General features: G+C 38.7%; 1 protein-coding gene across 7 annotated transcripts in view; it reads right to left on the bottom strand.

Annotated features, from left to right (window-relative positions):
- Positions 1 to 21,746, bottom strand: part of FGGY (FGGY carbohydrate kinase domain containing) — a 152,145-nt gene that overhangs the window by 129,898 nt on the left and 501 nt on the right. For 6 of the 7 annotated variants that reach the window (XM_085307963.1, XM_085307961.1, XM_085307960.1 and 3 more), the window contains exons 2-4: positions 10,569 to 10,781; positions 8,494 to 8,605; positions 6,467 to 6,618 (exon numbers count right to left, since the gene is read on the bottom strand). In XM_085307963.1, the coding sequence (XP_085164089.1) occupies positions 6,467 to 6,618; positions 8,494 to 8,605; positions 10,569 to 10,769 (465 nt within the window). In that variant the 5' untranslated portion in view covers positions 10,770 to 10,781. The remainder of the gene's footprint in view (positions 1 to 6,466; positions 6,619 to 8,493; positions 8,606 to 10,568; positions 10,782 to 21,746) is intronic. The other variant, XM_085307962.1, reaches the window with a different exon arrangement.

Genomic DNA, 21,746 nt, shown 5'->3' on the forward strand with positions numbered 1-21,746 from the left:
AGTCCCTCTTCTACATTACTTTGTTTAAGCTATGCTCTTACTTTTGTAGTGTTCATTTTCTGCACCATAGACATAGACATCCATGCAGTCAAGCTGACAAACATCTGCAGCAAAATAGTTTCCAAATTCAACAGAACATACCCACACTTCATAGTCCACAAGCATACATCTACACACATCTACACCTACATCTATACACTCATCCAGTCAGTGAGCATGCAGTTTCTCTGGCCAAAGTCAGCATAAAACAACCTGCATAGTAAAGTCCTAAGAAAGTAAAGTACTTGCAACTACAAAAGTGAAGAATTACTTCAATAGTATTTTGCCAGATAATTCTAAATAATCAAGAAGTCTGAGGAAATAACAGAGACGGAGATTAATTTAATTGATTGTTCTGAAAGACTGAAGATATAATTCAGGACTACTTTCTACATTTTTTATTTACATCTACATTCTACTATTTTTTACATTTAWAATTATGTTACTGACTTTAGGAAGACCTTATTAGAATTATCTTTCCACTAATTTCTAAATATTTGTGAAAGGATAATGATTCTTTGTTTCCATTTCATCTTAAGTTGATTCTTATGAACCATATCTCAAATCCAAAAGTGATAGTATTCATGGAAAAAAAAAATCATACGCACATTTTGCTTTAGATTACATATTTAACATCGGAAACTGTTTATCACCACACATGGTCAACACAGGCACAGAAATAGAAGATTCTTCGTAAGTGGACCACAAATGTGCACATTTTAACAAGACTACCCTACACACTATACACTTCAATTATCACTTACTGCAAATGGCTCTCCCCTAAAAACATCTTCCACTTGCAGTTATGCCTACGTCTTACAAACASCTATCTGCAACCACAAACATCAAGACTACCCAATTAATCTCATGTAGACTAACCAGTAGGCACTAGAGGGTAAAATGAGTCACCTGCCACCAAGCTAAACTGAATCTAAGTCAATACAATTCAAATAAAAGATGTCAGAAGACCTATCAGGACCTTCATAGTTCAGATTCTTAATTTGAGAGAAAGAAGGGAAAGAACAAGTTCTGAAGTCTCTAGTTTTTAGTTAAGTGTCTAGTATGGAAACGTAAGGAGATGAAGAGAAATATACAAAATAAAATACTGTATGGAAAAGATAGTCTGTGATTTGAAGGAAAGACTGCAACATCCCTCTGCAAACAAATCCAAGTCTCAAGCATAACAGGAAAGAAGAGGTAAGGACCAGCATCTACCTCTTGCACAATGAAGTCAGCTCATTCCTCATGGTGAGTGAGCTCATCTTCAATTCCAATAATGTAAAGATGACAGAAATGGAAAAGTACAGTTAGGTCATCTTAGCCGTCCTCCGCTCCTCCTCCCTCTATTACCTCCAATCAATTCAGAATAAATTTACTAAGCTGTATTCTTTAGTATTACTGTTTAATTGTTCAGACTAAAAAAAATAAAAAAATAAATAAAAAAAAAAAAAAAAAAAAAAGTAGTAGAACTTCAATTCCTTTCCTTGAAGGAATGTCTTACCACATGAAAGTTAGCAATACTGTTAAAGTGACCTTTGTCAGACTCTTCCTCAGAGATGTCAAGTTTTTAAATAGTACAGTTARGAGGGTCCAGGGCAAACAGTGAGAAGACAAACTTTTGCCCAGATTCCTCTGAAGCTTGAAGACAGGATCTCCTAAAGTTGTCTTCCACAGACAGGTTAACGTAGTGGAAAGTGGGAGAAAGGCTTTGATGATAATGTAAAATTTACCTACCGATATAATAAAAATAGGTGATATAGCATCAATACTTTAACCAACTTACTTCAAAAAGTGTACATAGTTAGTCTCCTAAATCACCAGTATCTTAAATTACTCCTTTAGCAAACTAATTCAGTTGACAGTCACATTCATGCAATGTAWCTTGTATCAGTAAAACTGCAATTTCGTATGACAAATCCCCAGATGGAGCACTGAAAAGCCAGTGGACCATTCTGAGTACCTATCAGGTAGGCAAATCTGTTCCATTAATTTCTGTTTATAATCAGAAGATCATCAGTTACTGTTTCTACATCAGGTTAACTCAGCTTTTTGACGGTGGTTGGTTATCTTATCATAATTTTATACATAAWGCAGTTATTTTCCCCACTGCATTGCATCTGCAAAACCCACATGAATGCAAGCAGATACAGAATACATACAGCACCAAATGAGGGCAAGGATGTCAAGCGCAAAAAAATAGCAAGAACATATGTTTAATTCCTAAGGAATACAAAAAGTTTCCAGGGAGTTCAAGGCAAAAGTCAAGCTTTAAAAGCTGTGATGTACCTGCTGACCTGTAGCATGACTATACAAAATGTAGCTTTAGTTTTGAACAGTAGGTGTTGTAGCCACGTCAAGCTTTCCAACCAAAAGTTTTCCAGAAATGTGATGCCTACACAGAGAGACAAAAGCCCTAAGCACACTTCGATTTAGATTTTGTAAACACTCCTTTCACTAGACTRAGTAAAAATCTTTTGTTATTAAAGATAAGCTAATTGTCTTGGGAAGTTTCCAAGTTCAGTTTTGATTGTGGCTAGTCACAGAAGAATGTGCCCAACCCATTCTTTGAATTAAGTTCTTAGCATACTGTCAGGCAATTTTTAAACCTTTCAGTGTAGAAATAAGCTCCCTTCTAAAGCTGAAATGTAAACACATATTTGCATTAACATGATTCTTCAGAACAGAGCATGAAAGTAGAGGAATCCAGCGTATGCTCACAACAACCCCATGAGAAGCTGGATTTAGAAAGTATTAAAGAAATAAAACTTCACATGTACTTATTTAGACTCTCTTTTTCCTGTTGAGATGTGCAGTAATGTGCTAGTGATGCAAAGTCAAGACATCTGAACAATCCCCTAGTTTATTTAATAAGGAGTTGGTCCAGAACATGTATCTGCTGGGCAAATCACGCAGTGACTGACTGACTGATCCAGCAGTGTAACTTCATGTTTTTCCTGAAAGCTTGGTGCTGCCAGCAGTAGGTAGAGTTGCCTAATACTTGATAGTATTAGGCAGGAAAAAAAAACATCGCTATGATGTAGGRTCCGCTGGCATCTTGGTTTGCCTTCTCTAAAAGGGTATTACGGAATTTAAAACTGTACAGAGGAAGGAGACAAGAATGATCAGAGGAATGGAGGAGTCTCATACAGGGGAAAATAAAAGAGGTTAGGATGCTTCAAGTTGGAAAAGAAAGGATGTGAGTGGGGAAGATCCAAAAGGATCTGTGCGGAATAGAGGAGCTGACTAGGGAACGATAGTTCACTGTCTCAAAACTTCCAACTCGAAAGGAAATGAAAACTTAGCAGCTTGTTTAACAACACAGATATCTGTTCATACAAAGTAGAGTTAAATAGAGGAACTCAGTACTACAGAGCACTGGAGGTGCAAGTAGTTGCATGGGTGTTCAGAAAAGATGAACAAAACAGAACAAATACAAAGGACAACAAAATACAGAACAAAAATACATTATTAATTACACAAATACTGGGCCAAATGGATTTTTGGCCTGAACCGATATGGTTCCTCTATGAAACAGCAGACTGCACTTGCAGTCAGATGGCTGGAAATAGTTCTGGAAAGAATGAGGAGTGTTTTTAGAAATAAAACAAACAAACTGATCATAGGTATTTGCAGCGACTGGTAGAAAATACTGGGAGAGCATTATACGATATAGCAACAGCGTTTTGGGAAGATTTTAAAGGGATCTTATTTTGAAGCAGCTCCTGAAAAGGCACTGCCCATTGGTCAAAAAGTATCTTGGTAGGAAAAGTTATTTCACCTGTAAYAGACGAAACATAAACAGAGGTGAGGAGGATTTAAATAAAACAAATAAACTACTCAGATCTGTAAGATACTTTAAAAAAATCTTGTTAGTATAATATTTAGTGACATTTAGTAGTCAGGAAGCCTGGAAACTAAGGACCATGATCACAGCCAGGCACACAGTGTGGACAGACATTCTGTAAACCTCCCCAGGCAGCTCTGCCAACCAACTCACTCCTGACATACAGCGCCCATAACGATCCCAGTTTGGCTGTCTTCTAAGCAACACTGAGGACCACATTTTTAAAAAGCATCTAATTTTGTGCCCATGARGTTCCCATCTGGCCAACTGACTCAATGTGTGGCCTATGCAAATCAAAAATCAAAATACAGTGCAGTTATTTTTTGAATAGCAGTGATCAAAATTAGAGGCACAACGGTATTTCCAACTTAACTGTGCAAGGTCTTCAAATATTCTCAGTAAAAAAAAAAGATAAAATAAAAATAAAATGCTTCCTTCTACCTCCTAATCTTGCAAATCTCCACAGGGATGTGAAAACTATTTTTTCTTTTTGTCAGTTTGTGCATTAGCACTAGCTTAATAAATAGTCCTGCAATCTGAATAGAGTATTTCTTCTCATCGTGTTTGAGCTAGATCAAAATATAACTAAGTCTCACCTCCAGATATTATGCAGCATTAGCAGGAGGGAAATATACTAAAAACAGAAAAGAAAGATGATACAACTCAAAGACAGAGGGAAATATGTACTGTTTTGCAGGTATTTTTCTGACCATGCCTTTAATATCTGTGTCATAGATTACTCATCTATAAAATATTAATGCTAAAGAATCCAAAAAGACTTAATTAATTTACTATTTGCAAAGCACTTGAAGACATTCCACCGAGTAGCAGCACACCTGCAAGCTGGTGTTGCAATTTCTAAAGTCAGGTTCTCCACATGAGAGTTGTTATAAAATTTGTCCCCTTGGCAAAATTCAGAACAAGGGTAAACACACAGTAGAAGAGTTTTCTCTCAAATGTGAGAGACTGAAATGAACCTTTGCTCCTAGCCCTAAAACTCAGGTAATATAGAGGTGTATTACTGTGACTGGCACTCAGAAGAAAACAACCACTGTTCATACAGTTCTTTTCACCCTCCTATTTTTCAGTAAGTGTAGGGGAATTAGTAAGTCAAGACTTGTTGCATATTTCTTCCAAGCTGAAAAATATACCATAACATGCCCAATTCTCACGTTTACCACCAGCTCATTAATAAATGTAACTGTTCCTTCCTATGAGCTAGCTGAGGTGCTACCGTAGCTGTACCTTWCAAGGCCTAAGCCAAATAGGGTTAGCTTAAGCAGTTTAACAGTATATCTTTGCTAGCCCACTCATTTTGATTAAAGCAGGGACTGTCACATGAACATCTCAGTCAACAGATGCTGAAGTTAAAAAAACAAAACAAAACAAAACAAAAAAAAACCCTCTCTTAAGAATGATAATCCCTTTAGCTAGTACATCAGGAGCTGAAAGATAACACATGAATAAGCCTTATTCTGTAACATCCTTTTACCAGGCAATCTGTGCTACTGGCTGTCATGTTGGATAAAGAGAATTCTATTTCCTACCCACATGCTCATGGAGGGAATGAGAGCCCTATGATACTTGCTCTCCCTTTTATATTACAGCAGTAATGTGAGAGGGCTTTGGAGCCATAACAAAGATGCATCTGTGGGTGGCCACATTAGGAGGCTCAGCAATCTGGCCTTCATAAATAAGGCACTTGCCTAATCAGTCAGGTACTGATATTTCAGATTTTTCAATATACAAATATTTTAAACACARTAAGCATCATCAAGACCAAAGGTAAAAGCCAAATTGGAGGAGGTTATGAAAAACTTAGGTGGCAAGCATTTTTCCTTTCCTCTAATAGTTATTATTGAACAGCTGTATGTCAGCCCAAAATACATAAAATTTAAATACAAGATAGAGGTAGAGTTCCACATTATGAACACAGTACCTTCCTTCTACAGCTGGCCTACTTCCTACAGAAGGGACTGAACAACTTTTGGGGAAGGCTGACGAAGCTCTGACTAAGTGAACAACTCTCTACCAGCAGCCAAAGACATCTTACATCCTGTCACTGTCAGATGCAGGGCCTCAAAAGTGGCACTTCTGCAAAGAATATCCAATTTGGAGACAGTGTTGTTTGTACGCAGCTATAACTGCCTCCCAGAAGGAGCACCTATGCCCCTATAAGCATGTCTAGCTACAGTATTTGGAGCAGGAAGTAAGCCTATGTAACTACATCTTAGTACACTTTCAGGCCTCATTCATCAACTGCATCTAACTTTTTGTATGTATATCTGATCTTAAAATCATGTAAGAAAGGCACATGAAATATGGCCAAGAAATACTAAATTTCAGTAAACGGAGCTATTTGTAAATTAATCTATAGGAAAAAGGGAATCTCAAAATTAATTGTGACTTAAGTCTGGCCTTACTTTGCACCCCTTTGGGACCAATGCTAAGATTCTTTTTAATAGCACAGGAACAATTTAGGTTAATGCTGAAGTCTTATTTCAGAAATCTCATGCACAGAAATTAACAAATAAAGACTATTAACCTTTAGTAAAAATGCACAACTGTCTTATATGTACTCACTTCCTTGATCCACAGCAATTTAGGTGGCTGCATTTCCACAGACATTGTTCCCCCAACATAGCTCAAAACCCTGTGTTTTGTTTGATTGATTCGGTCTACTTGACTGACTGCACGATGGTCCATCCACATAATAACATTCCTATGGTTTTGACCTTGACCAAAAACAAAACAAACAAAAAAAGCTTATTTTAGTTCTGGTTTAATTCCATCTTAGTACTGCAAGTTACTAGGTTCTAAGCAGCTTCATACTTCCATTTCAGCATTAAAAACTCAAATACAATTTACTTTGATAATCCACACTAAATACACAAATATAACATAGATAACATTCTGGCCCCTCGGAGTCAGCTTTAAGAGATGGTGGGCACTAAGCATCCTGACTAAAAACAGCCAAGCTTCTGAGTGCCCAAGAACTTTGAAAAGGCATGCTCTTGTACAGCATATTTCATTCAAAGCCAAAGCTTTTGACCAAGTAACCATATTTATTTTAAAATATGTAAGAATCCTCTGTGACCACTTTGGTGATTATGAGAATTAAAAACATAACAAAATCCAAGCAATTAAGTTATTAACTGAAACTCAGCCAATCAGCTAGCTAGATAGCTACAGGATGCTCTATCCTCTTYCATTGTTATGGGAAGAACCACCCTAAATGCTTTCAGAAATACTGAAATACAGGGTAATTTGCTGAAATACTTTCATTTCGGGGGTGGAAGACAACAGCATTTGCTAAGTGTGCATAATACAACAGCACAAAAAGCAGAGAGCATTTTATCGAAGTTAATCTACAGAAGTCCTCCCAGGCAGGTGGAACAGTAATGCAGGTGACACTTCAGACTCCTCTCTTGCTGCGTACACTGCATACTCAACTTCATGGCACAGCCACACACGCATACTTAATTACAAAGGCACACTCTAAAACAAGCCACAACTATGAGGMACACAAGTAACACACTAACATGGATTCAAGTACAACTTAGAACTGTGTGACTGCCTGAAACTAGACCAATACATCTCCATGTCAGTGTTACAGAATTAAGCGTGTTCCTGTCTTTTCATTTAGCATTTAACAACAACATTGTGTACATTTTTTTCTTTGCACTCATTTCTACTCTTTGGGATGTCAGAGGGTAAGAAATGAGAACTGAATTTGACTCAAACAACCAAAATAGCCCCAGACATTGTAAGACTTTGAATAGAATGTCAGAGAATCTTAAACTGAAAATAAATATATTTATCTGGTCTAAATTTAGTGAAGGGCATTTTGGGGGTAAAGAGGTTTTTTCTTTTTTGAGACTGATAGGAGGAACTGACAAATACATCTGAGAACAGAAAGGGAACATCAACAAAATTATAATTGTGGCTATGTAAGTACTGATTTAGTACAAACCTAATCTTAGGTGAGATTCTCTGAAAAATAAAGATGCATTCCTCAAATTTTTCTTGAGTCTTCTGAATTATTTACACAAAAAATAATTAAACCTTGAAATCTGCAAAAACAGTCTGTGATCTTTCTCTGAAGCTTAGCTCTGTCCTAGACAAAGGCAGTACAACCGTGTAATAAGATACATAAGCTGAACTTCTTGCCTGTAACTCTAAGACAGAGTAAGCCGTTAAATTATTCTAACACTGCATTTTTAACATTCCTTTAGCCAGTATGGATGGGCATTTACACACACAATAAAAGCAGTGATTAGTAAAGTCTGAAGGAGGAGAAAACCTGTAGAAAAGAAAAATGAGCAGAGATTTCTTTAACTAGCAGCCTCTCAAGGGAAGATAAATGAGTTTGATCTTAGAATGTCAAATATTTAGCCAAAAAGTAAATGATTCTCATCTTAAAATTTCTTTTGCAGTAAAATTAAAATGGTAAAAACCTAGAAAAACATCTGTTCCTAAGAAGAGAGTTTCTGTCATCTGTATCTTCAAGATTCAACCCCATAACTTGGCATTTGTGGTAAAATTTTAAGTTCACTCATGTCAGTGGCACAACATGCTCAGTAACATCAGTTTTTGTGCTGGAGTCCTACCTTCACAGTTGACTGCCAAGGGTTGGAACTGCTTATCCACAACAACAAGAGAACATGTAGCATCGAAACCAAGCCCTCGAATCTGCCTGGCATCTACTCCACACACAACTTTCTGTGAACATATTCAAAACACATTTGCATATAAATATATCCACATATATGTATATTTCATGTGAACTAATGAGAAGAGAGAATGGGGTGTAAGTTGGAATTGCAAACTCAAACTCCTATATTTTTGAGATTCAGTATACTAAAAAAAACTCAGTCTGAATGTTAATCAAAAATCAAAACAAATTACCAAAATTTCTTTGGTTTACAAAGCTCTATGAAAAGTTCTTTAACAGCTTTTTTTGCCTTATTAGCCACAGCCCCAGATGAAAGCAGGAAGCACATGAATATCAGACAATAAAGGCAGCAGAAAACCAGCAATGTTTATTTTGTTTCTTTTCCAAAGGCTCTGAGCTGAGATGGATGTGAAACACGGACATACGAAAATGCCCTGGTTTAGGGCCAAGTGTTTCCTTGGGTTACTTCATTCAATACACACACCGTATGAAAGCACTGATATTCTTGAACTGCTTTGGCAAAATCATTCCACAGAGGGTTTTTTCTTGCCATGGTGAAAGGTCCCAGAAAATAAATTTCTATAAAATTGGTCAAAACCTGTAGCAGCAGCATTATCGCTGTAATACACATCTTTCCAAAAACTCTGCTATCGGGCGTCTGGATAGGATCCCTTTTAGAAAATATCCAAAAAAAAAAAAAATCCCTGCTCCAAAAGCTCTGAACTTCGTGGCTTCCAGCAGCACTGCAAGAAAAAATACAACACTCACRTGGATTAAGGGCCAAATAAGGTTGCAAGACACCTAAGTAATGCAGTGATAAATTGCCACTTCTCAGCAACAATCAAATTATCATTATTTTACTTAGCTCTATAATGAAAGACTTTTATTAGACTTGCCACAATGCCAGTCTCTTACTGGCTCTTTAAAGCTATAGTTCCAGAGACCATATTTTACTGCTTAAATGCAAGAGGCTATATTTAAAGAAGCCCAGAGCAAGAACAAAGCAATTCACAATGAGAAAAATCAAATAAGCACAATAAAAGACTGGCTCCGCTTTAGTATCAAGCTTCCTTATGACTCCTTTCACTCTCCTCTTTTCCTTCCCTCCCCCTCACCTCTTGTCTCCTTCATCTCAGGGCACTTTCTGCAGAGCCAAGCTCATTAATGTTTGAAAAGGCTGATCAATAACAAGAGAATGGGTGAACTGTCCATCTGCAAATTACCAGGCATCTCATGAATATTTAAAGAACCAACCCCAGAACATGAAGCAGGTTGTGGCTTTATTAAGAAGGACGAAATGGCCTACACATACACTGCCAACCAAGGTCACTAATTTACTTTTACCACCAGCATGTACAGGCAGATCCTTGGACCAGAGGGTACAAAAAGACAGATTTTCCCTCATAGTAAGGTTAAGGTTTATTTCAGCCTATTTTTATGCTTGATACTACCCACAAACACAAGTAATTTATTTTGGTCTTGTAACACTGGTCAGGCATCTTAACGAGGATCGCAAGCAGCAGACATTACATTAGGCACCATCCACAAACCAGATCACAACTTATCTACAATAGATCTTCCTTTGTGACTCCAGAGCAATACAGTGCGCATCTTCAAATATATACGCTACAAGGTTCTGAGCAGCCTTGACTCCCAAAGATCTGTCTTGGTGCTAGAACACATGCCAGCAAAATAAAATCCTTACATGTGAATGCTGGAGGCAGTGGTAAGTCCTCCCTCTAAGCTAACAGTGCAATGGGAGGTTTAGTTCTATTCTCAGTTGTATCAAAAGCTTCTTTCGTAACTTGGGGCATCATGCAACCCCTCTGGTCTTCAGCTCCTTACCAAAAACCAGACATTGTTTGTTAGGCTGTATCAACCACATCCTAAAAGTGCCTTTAATGCACAAGGATACCAATGRGAGTCACAGTCCCGTGACTGGAAGACCTGAAACTTTCAAAACTTGAAGTGCTGCCTACAGCACACTTCATTTTCTGTGTTTTCACATACCTTTGTGACTGAGCAACAAGCAGTCCATATGTCAGCAGAGGATTGCTCATAGTGGTCTGTTTGAGGTTCCCAAATTTGGATTGGATGATCTGCATGTGCCACTACTGTCCCAAATTCATCTACCAAAGCCGCACGAACACTTGCCGATCCAACATCAATTCCAACATAGTAATTTAATGGAGCCTGCTTCTTACTCTGCATTTTTACTAAAACCTGTAGGGAAAAAAAAGAGTAAAAAATAGTGGGTTTAAAGACATACAGCTAAAATGACGGATAATGATGAAAAGTTGTGCTGAATGGGACAGCGCAGACACTGTGTAGGCACTTTGTTTGATAACTCCTTTTTTGCTGAAAGTCTTCACATGACATTTTTAATTAATTTGGCTTTCCAAGTCTCACACTAGTTGTGCTATTTTTTGTCAAATGCTTGTATTTAAGTTGCATGGCACAGAAGCTCCTGAAAAGCAAACAGTGAATTTGCATGTAAGAATACACATGCTATAAAATTCATGCTCTCATTCAAAGAACTCAGCAGTGGTCATAGTATCATGTCTAAATAAAGTACAAAGAGGGAGGAAGAGAGGAAGGAAAGGGCATGGTTCCAAAAGCAGTAGGAATCAGGAGCTGACACCATGCACAAAAGAGAAAGTCTGATCCAGAGACTCCTAGGTTTTCTTGACTTTTGGCAGGTGGAAGAGCTACTGATAACTGGCAAGCTATATTCACCTCTGGACAAGACAACAGCAGCTCCCACTCAGGAAGCAAGCAGCCTCTGTACCAGAGATGCCATTGCCTCAGTGCAAAGAAATCACTCTTGAACTAGTGAAAGGTGGGCTATGCCTCGCTCCACTGACTCCTCTTCTCTGTAGGATTGAAGAGCCAAGAGCTGCTGCCCCTTATACAGCCAACCAGCTGAGTGGCATATTATTAGCACTTTAGTACAGGTTTAGATCTATCATTGGGTGTCGGCATGAACATAGTATTGTCACAACATAGTGGCTTTTCATCTTAGTGGTTGGCTTGTAACCACTGCTGTTGATAAGGAATTACAAATTTATTACTGAGGTTTAAAGGAAGCAGGTCCCTCACCTCAGAAAACTCATAATGCAAGCATAATGCTGATAATAATTAAGCACTGTAACAGCTGAGTTACACTGTTTTAAGTGCAAATGAAACTCTGGCTTAAGCCAACACCTTGGCTGAAGAAAATTACTCAGCCTTCCCCTTCCCCTGTCCCTTTAAATGGTTAGTGGAAATGTGGTTAGTCTGTGGAGTTCTTTAATGACAACCTATACCATACCATCATTCTGTACTGCTTGAATCTGTCATTTTATGCTTATATTACCACTGCTTGGAGCCAGAAATTCTCTTTTTTTTTTTTTTTTTTTTTTTTTTTTTTTTGGTTCTGTGTCTCCAGTCCAGCACGAAAGCTCATAAGCAGCACAGTACAAACCAAAAGCAGTTATCACACAGCATCCTGCAGGCACCACGGCAGGGTCACTAGAGGAAGCTGTATGGATTTTTAGTTTTTAATAATATCAGAGACTAGAAAACCAAAGCTAGAGAGCATACTGCAGTACTAATGGGAATATTAGCTACTCTGTTCAGCATTCTGAATCTACCCAGTAGATTAGGCGCAATATAAACTAATCTGGTTAAGTACGGTCATCCGTTCAAGTGCTGAGCAATCACCTAAAAATACGGTGTGCCGTGAGTCTAACTCCTAGGAATACTAGCAAGAAAGCTGGCTTTATTTTTTGGCCCTGACTCTATGACCTGGTCAGACTAACAAAGGTTAATGCCTCTGTGACAGGACGGTTTTCCTGATATCAGTGATTAATACTACATCTACCAGTTGGGGATATTTAAAGCACACTGCATTAGCGCTCAGTTGTAAAGAGACTTTTAAGACATTCAACAGATGATGTTCACATTGTAATTTTGCATTCGATTTCCTCAAATAAAGTTTAGAAGTCTGGCTGCAGATGCTGCTAGCTACTTGCTAGAAATTTTACTACGAAGCAACTGCATAAAATAAACTGTTCCTGATATTATCTCATGAATTTCCCTGTTTCTCCCAATTTTGGCACTGCTCCTAACTGCTGACTCATAAAAAGAAGAGAATAAACCACAAGTCTCTAAGCAGATTTTTCTTCTCTCTCCCTCCTCCCCCTTTTTTACATAGGCAAATGTTTCTTACGTGCTTTTCACAGAATACAGATAATAAAAGGAATATTTTACATCCTGCCTCCCTCTCACACACACAGTATTACTCTAATTTTTTACTTCTCTTCCCGGTATGGCAGCCTTGATTTTAGCTCATTAATGTGTTTTTGCTACTTTGAGAGCAAATTTAACAGATGTTAGAGAATTAAGCTCATAGTACCTCCTACTCAGCACTTAAAATTATGGCTTTGCACTGGATTATTCCCACAAACATCTGAAACCTGGAACCCAATCAATCCATGTAATGTTTGCTTTCTTTTTTCCTTACTAAGCAACCAGTGCACATGTGTGACTGACTGCAGAGGAAGTAAGGTTTGTTTATATGTTCATGCAGTATATGCCAGTCTATGAATATCCACTATTTTATTTCTGTAAATTGATTGACAGCTAGTAAGAAACAGTTAAGTGGCAAAATTCATAAACAAGAATTACAAATCTATTTAAACTGATCTTTCTCTGAGTAAGGCTCAGCTAGATTTAAAAAGCCATACTTCGGTATCTTATAGAAAAATGCTTAAAGTAAATATTCATTTTTTCAAGCATAGCAAAAGCATTCAAGTTACTAAGGCTGTTCAAAGTCTAATGCCTCTGCAACAGGATATGATTTGCTTGCAAAACAATCATTTGATGCCAAGGGTTTTTCTGGAACACCAACCACTTGGGATTTCACCTACTTGTCAACTGAATCCACAAGAAAACACTGTCTTCTTTAGCTCTTAAGTATCACCAATTAGGGACTCTACCTAACAGCAGCTCTTGAGAAACTAGGAACTCARCAGTGAGGTTTGTGGAAAATATCTGAAGTAGCTTATTACGAATTTAAGGATGGATATTGCCATTCAGTGTTGTTTACAAAAAGTTCCTTTGGTACAAGAGAAGATTGCTAATCAGAAACGACAAGACTCCTAATCAACTCCAGAGCTAGAAGATGGTCCCAGTACAAATGTCCTATCTTTGAATCCTGTCACTAGTTCATTGCCATGTCCAAATATTTTGTTTTGTATTTCGCATTTACTGGATTCTTAGTATACAGCCTCTGTAGTGAATACAATCACGGGAAAAGCAGCAAACCAATCACAGCGGTCAGTTCTTAAGGAGCAATACTCCTAAATATTCTCCAAATATTCCCTAATATTCCCTAAAACATTCTAGGCATGGGTAACACATATTATAGCCTTTCCAAGTGGGGGAAAGCAGTGCTTGTAATATCTCTACCTTTTATCTTACTACTCTGAAGTATCTATGTTAGGATGCTAGTCTTTTTTTTTCTTCTTCTTCTTCTTCTTCTTCTTTCTTAATTAAACAGGGTATAGGGAGACTGCTCTGTAACAGCACCTTTGTCAGGAACAACACGAGTAGATGACGATGCCTCTGCACTCTGACAGACAAAGCGGCGAGGGATCTGACAGAATGCCTAGATTCCTGCAGCCATGAAACAAGGACCCCCAGAACTTAGTACAGCTCTGCCTGTCAGCTGCAGGATTAGGGCCTCATATTTACATGCTGTTAGCTGGACTTGCAACCAGAAGGAGGAGGAGAGAGAAAAACAAATTTAAAAAGACRTATCAAACTTGACTGTGTTATTCCATGACTACAACTGCTAAGACAGAACAAGAAGCCAAAATTCCCTCCAAACACTAAAGCAGCAACTGCCTCTTTCTTTGCAAATCGCAGCAGGGACAGAACGGCTTTACAAACAAGCATTTATGATCAAAGGCCTGAAGCATATGATAAATATTTATATGGCCCATTAAATTATAGTCTGTATAAATATTATTCAAAATGTGTGTGCTGAAAACCACAGACTTCCCAGTTTATCCTTAAACAAATGTGGTAGTTTTCCTACATAGGCCATGAAAAAAAGGAAGGGGGGAAATGTCATTTGCAAAAATACTCCTTTAAAATGCTTTTTTTTTTAAAAAAAAAGACAAAAATCATTAAGACTCTTTACTTTAAAAGGAATAGCTAGGTAATCAGATGACCGTTTCATTACAAATAACCACTGAACTAGTTTGCCTTACCTTACTGTATGGTTATCAAATTGCCAGGACATACCTTTCTGTTAAAGCTACAGTGCAAGAAGGCCGCACACTCACATGTAAGCAGGCTGAAGCTCAGCAGATACATTTATCAGCTGCAAGCATAGATTGGGTGGTATCGTGAGCTGAAATACAGGGAACTACGAAGGACTGACACGTCTGTTTTAAACTTTGATCTCTGGAACACTGCAGGCTGCCCAGACCCAGAGATCATAGATAAACAGTGTGTTTTTAGTAGTGCAGCTGTGCTTTTCTACAGATTACCAGGAAAAAGATTAACAAGGCATCAAATTAGGCCTCATAATCTTAACATGAAAAGATCTAAGTATGTTACATAAAAGCTACCTGTCAATTGTAGAAAGGCGATAAAATGGAGGGGGAAAAAAAAGCATTTTGAACATTATATAGGAAATTCAGCATTTTGTTGGCTTTTTAGGGCTACACTAAATTCAACAAAGCCTGCGGTAGTAGAGTGGCAATTTCTTCTTGAAGATAGTGAACTCCCTTTCCTCTTCTAGGATCTTCAATTCTTGTTTGGATGTAAAGAGACAAAGAAGGTGCCTGTCTACGTGGGAGAGCAGGAGCAGATGGGGAATTCTAATGTTGTGTTGAAAGGCAACCCTAATATAGAATAATATCCTTAAATGCCCAAGGGACAAGCTTTAACTATTAACAAGTATTTATTTTTCAGCTATCCAAAAGCAAACAAAACAAAAACAAGGAACAAAAGCATACCTCATCTCCTCCTTTCCCTTTCCAAAACAAAAATACATACATGCATGAGATCTCTGAGACTTTGGAACGTGAGGATTGCTAATGATGTTAGCTAACAAAACTGGAATAAATAGAAAGCAAGCTAGGGAAAGTATGCTAATCACTGTTAACTAAAAAATAAATGCATTAGTTAGTTTCATCCAATTCTAGTAAATTCTGTGGAACTTTTTGATGTTAGAACAAGTAAAATTAGCTGCACATAGTGGAAGAGACCTCATTTCAGTAGTAGAAGTGGACTCCCAACTCGCAGTCGCATAATGCCTGGACTGTTTGACTAAAACTTTCTTAATTGCCCCCTTCTCCGGCATTATAACATTATCTCAATAGATCCCACCACAGGACTGAAAATATTCCATTATTTTCTACTGTTTATCGCCTTTTCTCTCTATAAATTATTCACTATCTACTAATATTGTTATGTCTTTCCATATCCTTTTTTTTTTTCCTCTCAGCCTCTATGACAAAGCCATTACTGTATCACTACCTTTCGCCCTTTCATTCTATCTTTGGTATTTTAAGTATTTTCAGGGCAAACTACCTCCACCTACATTTTAAAACATGGCATATCCTGGAGTACCCTGGTTCAACTGATTTCAGAATCTGTTTTTTAAAGCCATTCTGAAACAGCCCAAACTAAGTCACTTGAAACAACAGGCAATCAACACATAAGCTGAAAAATGAAAATGACTAAGCAAATTATGCTATGAGATCTGAAAACTGATTTATTCTCAGCTTCTACTGTCTACATAGAAATTTCACTCAYGAACAGCAGAAAGATGTCAGTATGACCACTGTCAACAAATATCATACTCTTCAAAGGTACAGTAGATTTGTTGATTTTCTTTATAATCTGCTCGAGAAGAAAACCGTAATAAAACAGAAAAAATATGCTCTCCTTCTCATTCCTCCCTTGAACTAACATTGGCAAATAAAGCCCATAGTACTACTGATCAAGTAAGAGCAATGGCATCCTGCACCTAGACTAAAGACACGAGCACAGCTTCACTGGATCAGATGAAAGGTCCAATTAATACAGTATCCTGCCACAAACAGCAGAAGCCACAAGAAAGGCGTATGCTTGTGCCAGCGTTACCTCCCGAGGACACCTTCCCAGCCTCCAGCTAACTACTGCAGAGGCACTTCCCGAGCCAGAAATTGTAGCTTTAGGATTAACACACCGCAAAACTTTTTTCCTCTCTCAGTTTGTTTGTGCTCTTTCTCAATCCAGGGAAACGTCTGCAGCTACAAAACACTGCTGCAATGAGTTACAAAGCTTTAACTACACACTGTACGAAAAAGTCCTTTCATGTGTCCTCAATCTGCTGCCTGCCAGTTTCATTTGATGTGCCAGAGTTTCTGAGCTAGAAGGGACGTTAAGCACTGGCTTAATATTTACCTTCTCCATGCACTCATGATTACACTGGCATCCTGAATCATCTCCAGAATGCTCACCACAGCTATCTAGAGATCATGGGTGTTGAACTCAACTCCTGATCTTAAAGTGACCAGAGAAGTCACAGGGCWTTTTCTACTCTCTCACTGGATGACCTGTTCACAAATGTGGCTGTAATAAGTAGCAAATAGTGAGTGCAAGACAGCTGGGAGTCAGATACCATCTGGCCCACAGTAGAGATACTGCTCACAGATGCTCACTGCAGAAAAACAACATGTTAGTGTTAACTGACAGGAATAGAAAGCTGTCAATTTGGAGCACAGAGGTGGCTACGGAAAGCTTGAGATTTCAGCCTTTCCTATTTTTAGGCAATTCTCAATGCACAAGCCCTTAAAGTGTGTTTAAACAAAGGAAACCAGGAGCTCCTCTCAAATGTATGCTTGGAGAAGGCTATGGCTACTGTTCATCTTAGGTTTCCTTTGGAAGGGAAATCTAGGCATCCAGGCAGTTGTAGCATGCTCTGATAACCTCTCCAGTCCAAAAATCAAGAGATTAACACTGCAGTGTGCCTCATAAAGCACACAGGCCCCCAGTGCAGATACAGTCTTGAGAGGCCAAATAAAAACTAGTTCTCTCAGTGTAAGGTTATAAATATGACAAGGGTAAACTCTGTTTGTTTCTCAGCATATAACTATGCCCCATAAAASAAATAACAAATTCAATTTCATCTCTGCTCCACTGCTTGTTTAACTCTGCAGCAGCAGGAAACAGCTGCAGACAGGATCTTTCAGGAAAAAGGAAGACTGAGCCACATGAACATGCAAAACAGAGCTGAGAAGACACAAGCTMCTCGAGGAATCCAACAGCTCCGGTTCCATCCAGGGCTATCCTGTCCCTGCTTGGACTACATCATCATTTCCAAAGCAGGGTATGATCCTGACTTATGTCCCATCCATATTAAGAGTTCAGTATTAGACTCTTACTACTTGTGAACATCACAGGTGCACTCACAGCTCTGCAGGATTTTGAATGCTTGCCATAACCTGCAATTTGTCGAACAGAGGAAATGTTGTTCAATCTACGCCAAGACACAGTTCTCACTCAGGAAAACCTAAAGGAATCTACTGAAGAATTAAGAGTTGCAGCCTTTCTTCTCCACACCATGAAAACTATAATCAATGCAGTACGTGCACACTGACCTCTTTAGATAGGTCTGTTTTCTCCTTTGACATTGCAGTTGTGTGCATCCCTGAAAGCTGTGATTGGCCAATCATCAGCCGTATCCCAAATGATACCTCAGTGGGCTTGAAGCTCTAAAAGAGGATATCATGTTGTTTGTATTGACTATGTAGAAAAAAAATCAATCTGAATATTGCATACATTCTAGCTCTAACAGCTTCTTGCCTAGTTGACAGTAGGTAACAACCTCCTAAATTACTGACGGATTCACTCAAGACCAGTTGTTGAAGTAACACTAAGGAATATCTTTCTTACTCATATATTCTATCATTGTAACCYAACCCATGCTGGACAGCTAGAATAATATCAGTTCATTGGCTGTAAAAGAAAGGTAGATTCCTAAATTGTGACCTTTACAGTAATGTTTAATTTTCTTCTGTATTATAGTGGAAATGGGGGGGGGGGAGAATCACCCAGTAAATGCATCCCTAGCACAATACTGTTAATGTACAAAAAAGTTTAAAATATAAAATATATCAAATTGATGTTATTTTTATTATAACAATTGATAGTACAATGTAATCCAAAGGACAGGATTACAGTTCACATAATATACACACACTAGATTTAAACTGCATTCCTGGAGGAAAGCAGCCTTGGCATCACGAGCTTCAGTGCAAAGTACATAAACTTACCTGGTATCATAGGCAAATAAAGCCACCACACTACCATGGATACCAAATTTGTCAACTTAAGCTTACTGCTGATACTCTATCTGTAATCACATCTGCAGGTTGCAATGCTACATCAAGGATGAACTTGGCCCTAGCTGTATGATTACATATCAGTATATCAGTATAAAAATAATTTGTTCTGAGTTCACAGTTCTGTGAAATGACAAAACATTGAAATTAGCATTTTGGCTGAAATCCACTGCATTTCCCATCAAGGCTTACACATTTAAGCAACATCTGAACCAACTGTCCATAATTACCTCTGGCAGATACTAGAACACTCAGGCCAGCAGTAGCTGCAACAGTGAAATCAATTTTTAAAAGAATGCTCTAAACCACTTCTTTCAAGATGTTCAGCCCAGAAGCAAATACGTGTCTATACAATAGCCAACTCCAAAGTTTACTATACAGTATTTGCTCAGTCTTGCATAGTAAGAATATGGAAAGAATGACAGACCTAAGTAATCTGTCATTCTAAAATTAAACATTTATTTGGGCTGCAGTTCCAAATACACTAGCCCTGAAGTTCCTGTCACAACTACTTAAGAGGAAGTGAGGTTGCACATTAGTCTACATTAAAAGAAACCCATACTCCATACACAAATCAGTTATCTAGATACACCATATGTGCATAACATGTCTGTATCTCTTTTTTTTCCAGAGAAAGAAGAATCGCATCTGCGTATCTGAAACCAACAAGGTCTTTTCCCAAAATACACAGCTTTCTGTGGTTTGCTTTGTTTTTTTAATAAATGCAGAATCTGCATTCTTACTTAACGATCTTCCCAGACTCACAATTTCAAAATCCTGAGAAGACAAGGCCTAGAAGGGTATCAGGCCAACAGCTCTCTGGAAGTTCCCATCCAAGGCCTTCTCACAACATCTCAGCAACAAAGAGCTTGTAAGCTTGAGTGCCTCAGATAGCTGAATGTCACCAAATTTCAAACTTTATCTTACAATCAGTCTGAATATTTTTCCTTTGCATGTGGAAATGCAGACGGGAAACTGCAGGTAGCTCAAGACACCGACTGGAAGATACTAACAAGAGCCAAAGAACAGATAATGCTGTTCACAGAGATTTCCATTTGAAAAAGAAGTTCAGGTACACATGATTTCTACTAAGACCATGCCAATATTGTTGATTTTGCAAACCAGACACTTATATATTCCAGTAACAGGTACAAGGGAAAATTTTCAACTTGAATCATTAGAAAAAGCCCAAAATACAGAACAGGAACACAGAAAACAGCTATTCCTATCCTCTCCTGTAAACCTACAAATTCTCAGAAAACAGATCAAGCTCTAACAGAACCAAAATTAAAAGAAAGCTTAAAAGAGGAATGGCTAAAGGGAAGAAAGTGGTTTGACTTATTGAGGAAGTAAAAGAAACAAAATAGATGAGAATAGATGAGAACATTTGGGAAGACGATGATTTTTTCCAGAATACCAACATTTTCAAATGACAACTCTAGCACTGTAGGAGACACAGCAGAGTAACACAAGTTGACGAGAATCCACGTAAAGACTTCCCAGGGTAGCACTAGTTTAGTCTCTCCCAACACTGTACATTTATTTCTGCCTGTAAATATATTTCTGCCCAGATTCTCACAGCTGCGAACAGCTGTACCTACAAGAACACAATTCCCTCCGTTCTCCTCTTTCATCCTCCTATCCTAGGCACCCTTCCCAGAGAAATGCAAAGACTTTATTCTTCTAAACACAATACCCCAGTACATAGTCATGTAGGACAGGGGACCATCAATATTCAAGAACTTTAAAAATTTAGTATGTTTAAGCACTATATTTTCATACATTTAGTGTGAAGTTAGTATTAGTAAATCATCTTCGAAGATGAGTTGACATGGACGGATGAAAAGTCAGTTGTGAGAAACACCCTCACAAATGTTTATTACTTCCTAAGCTGCTCAGAGGTGAAAGATTCCTCTCTCCTTTCCAAGTATTATGCTTCTTAAGCGTTCTCCAGACAGGAGGCACTGGCACTAATATCATTAAATCAACTGTCAACTCCCAGGCACCTCAAGAGAGAAGAAATCCACCATGTCACCAACTCCTAACTGGTGTGGTGCACCTCACCAGTGAGGAGCACAGCTGCTTCGAGGAGGTCTGGTGAGGAGCACAAGTGAACTCCACAAGGCTACTGGTGTGGGCTCCCTACCAACATACAAGCTCTATGAGAATGTTTCACCACTGTCCAGAAAGATGGTGCTAAAAGACACAGTGCTGCAAAGGTGTGAGAAAGCAGAGACACAAGAGGACAGCAAGAGGAGTAAGGAGGCAGCAGTGGAAGCGAGTAATGAGAGGAGAGGCAGCAATATAAGACCGGAAACCAACAGCCGGAGCAAGGGCAAGAAGCACATTTAAGGAACTTTCCCAGGGATGAGGAGGATTAAGCAAGCATGGAAGTGAGGGACGTGTCCCATCCGTCTACATCAGGTCACCGTGTGCTGCCATTTAAAGCACAAGAACAAACTGTGGAAAGGCAGCAGGAAGCACAGCGACTCCTACGCGGCGCGGGAGGAGAGCGGCCACAGGCAGGGAGCAGTGCGCCTGCCCCACTCCTGCAAAACCTCAGGGGCTTCCCCGGGCGCCTCGCACTCCCTAGCCTGCCTGGAGCCCGTCAGCACTGTGAAAAAGGGCAGACCCACTCGCATCTAAGTCTTATATATAGGCTGTGCTTTTAGAAAACAGCACTAAAAGTAAACTTAGGGAAGCCAGGCAGGAGAACCAGAATGCAAGTCCTCCAGTGCCCCAGCGAGTGTGTGAAAACCGGGCTGTGAAACTGAGGCAGGGCAATTTAATCCCACTTCCAACG

This window comes from Rhea americana, unplaced genomic scaffold, assembly GCF_003343005.1.
Source record: "Rhea americana isolate MKP2758 unplaced genomic scaffold, rheAme1 scaffold_27, whole genome shotgun sequence".
Classification (NCBI taxonomy): Eukaryota; Metazoa; Chordata; class Aves; order Rheiformes; family Rheidae; genus Rhea; species Rhea americana.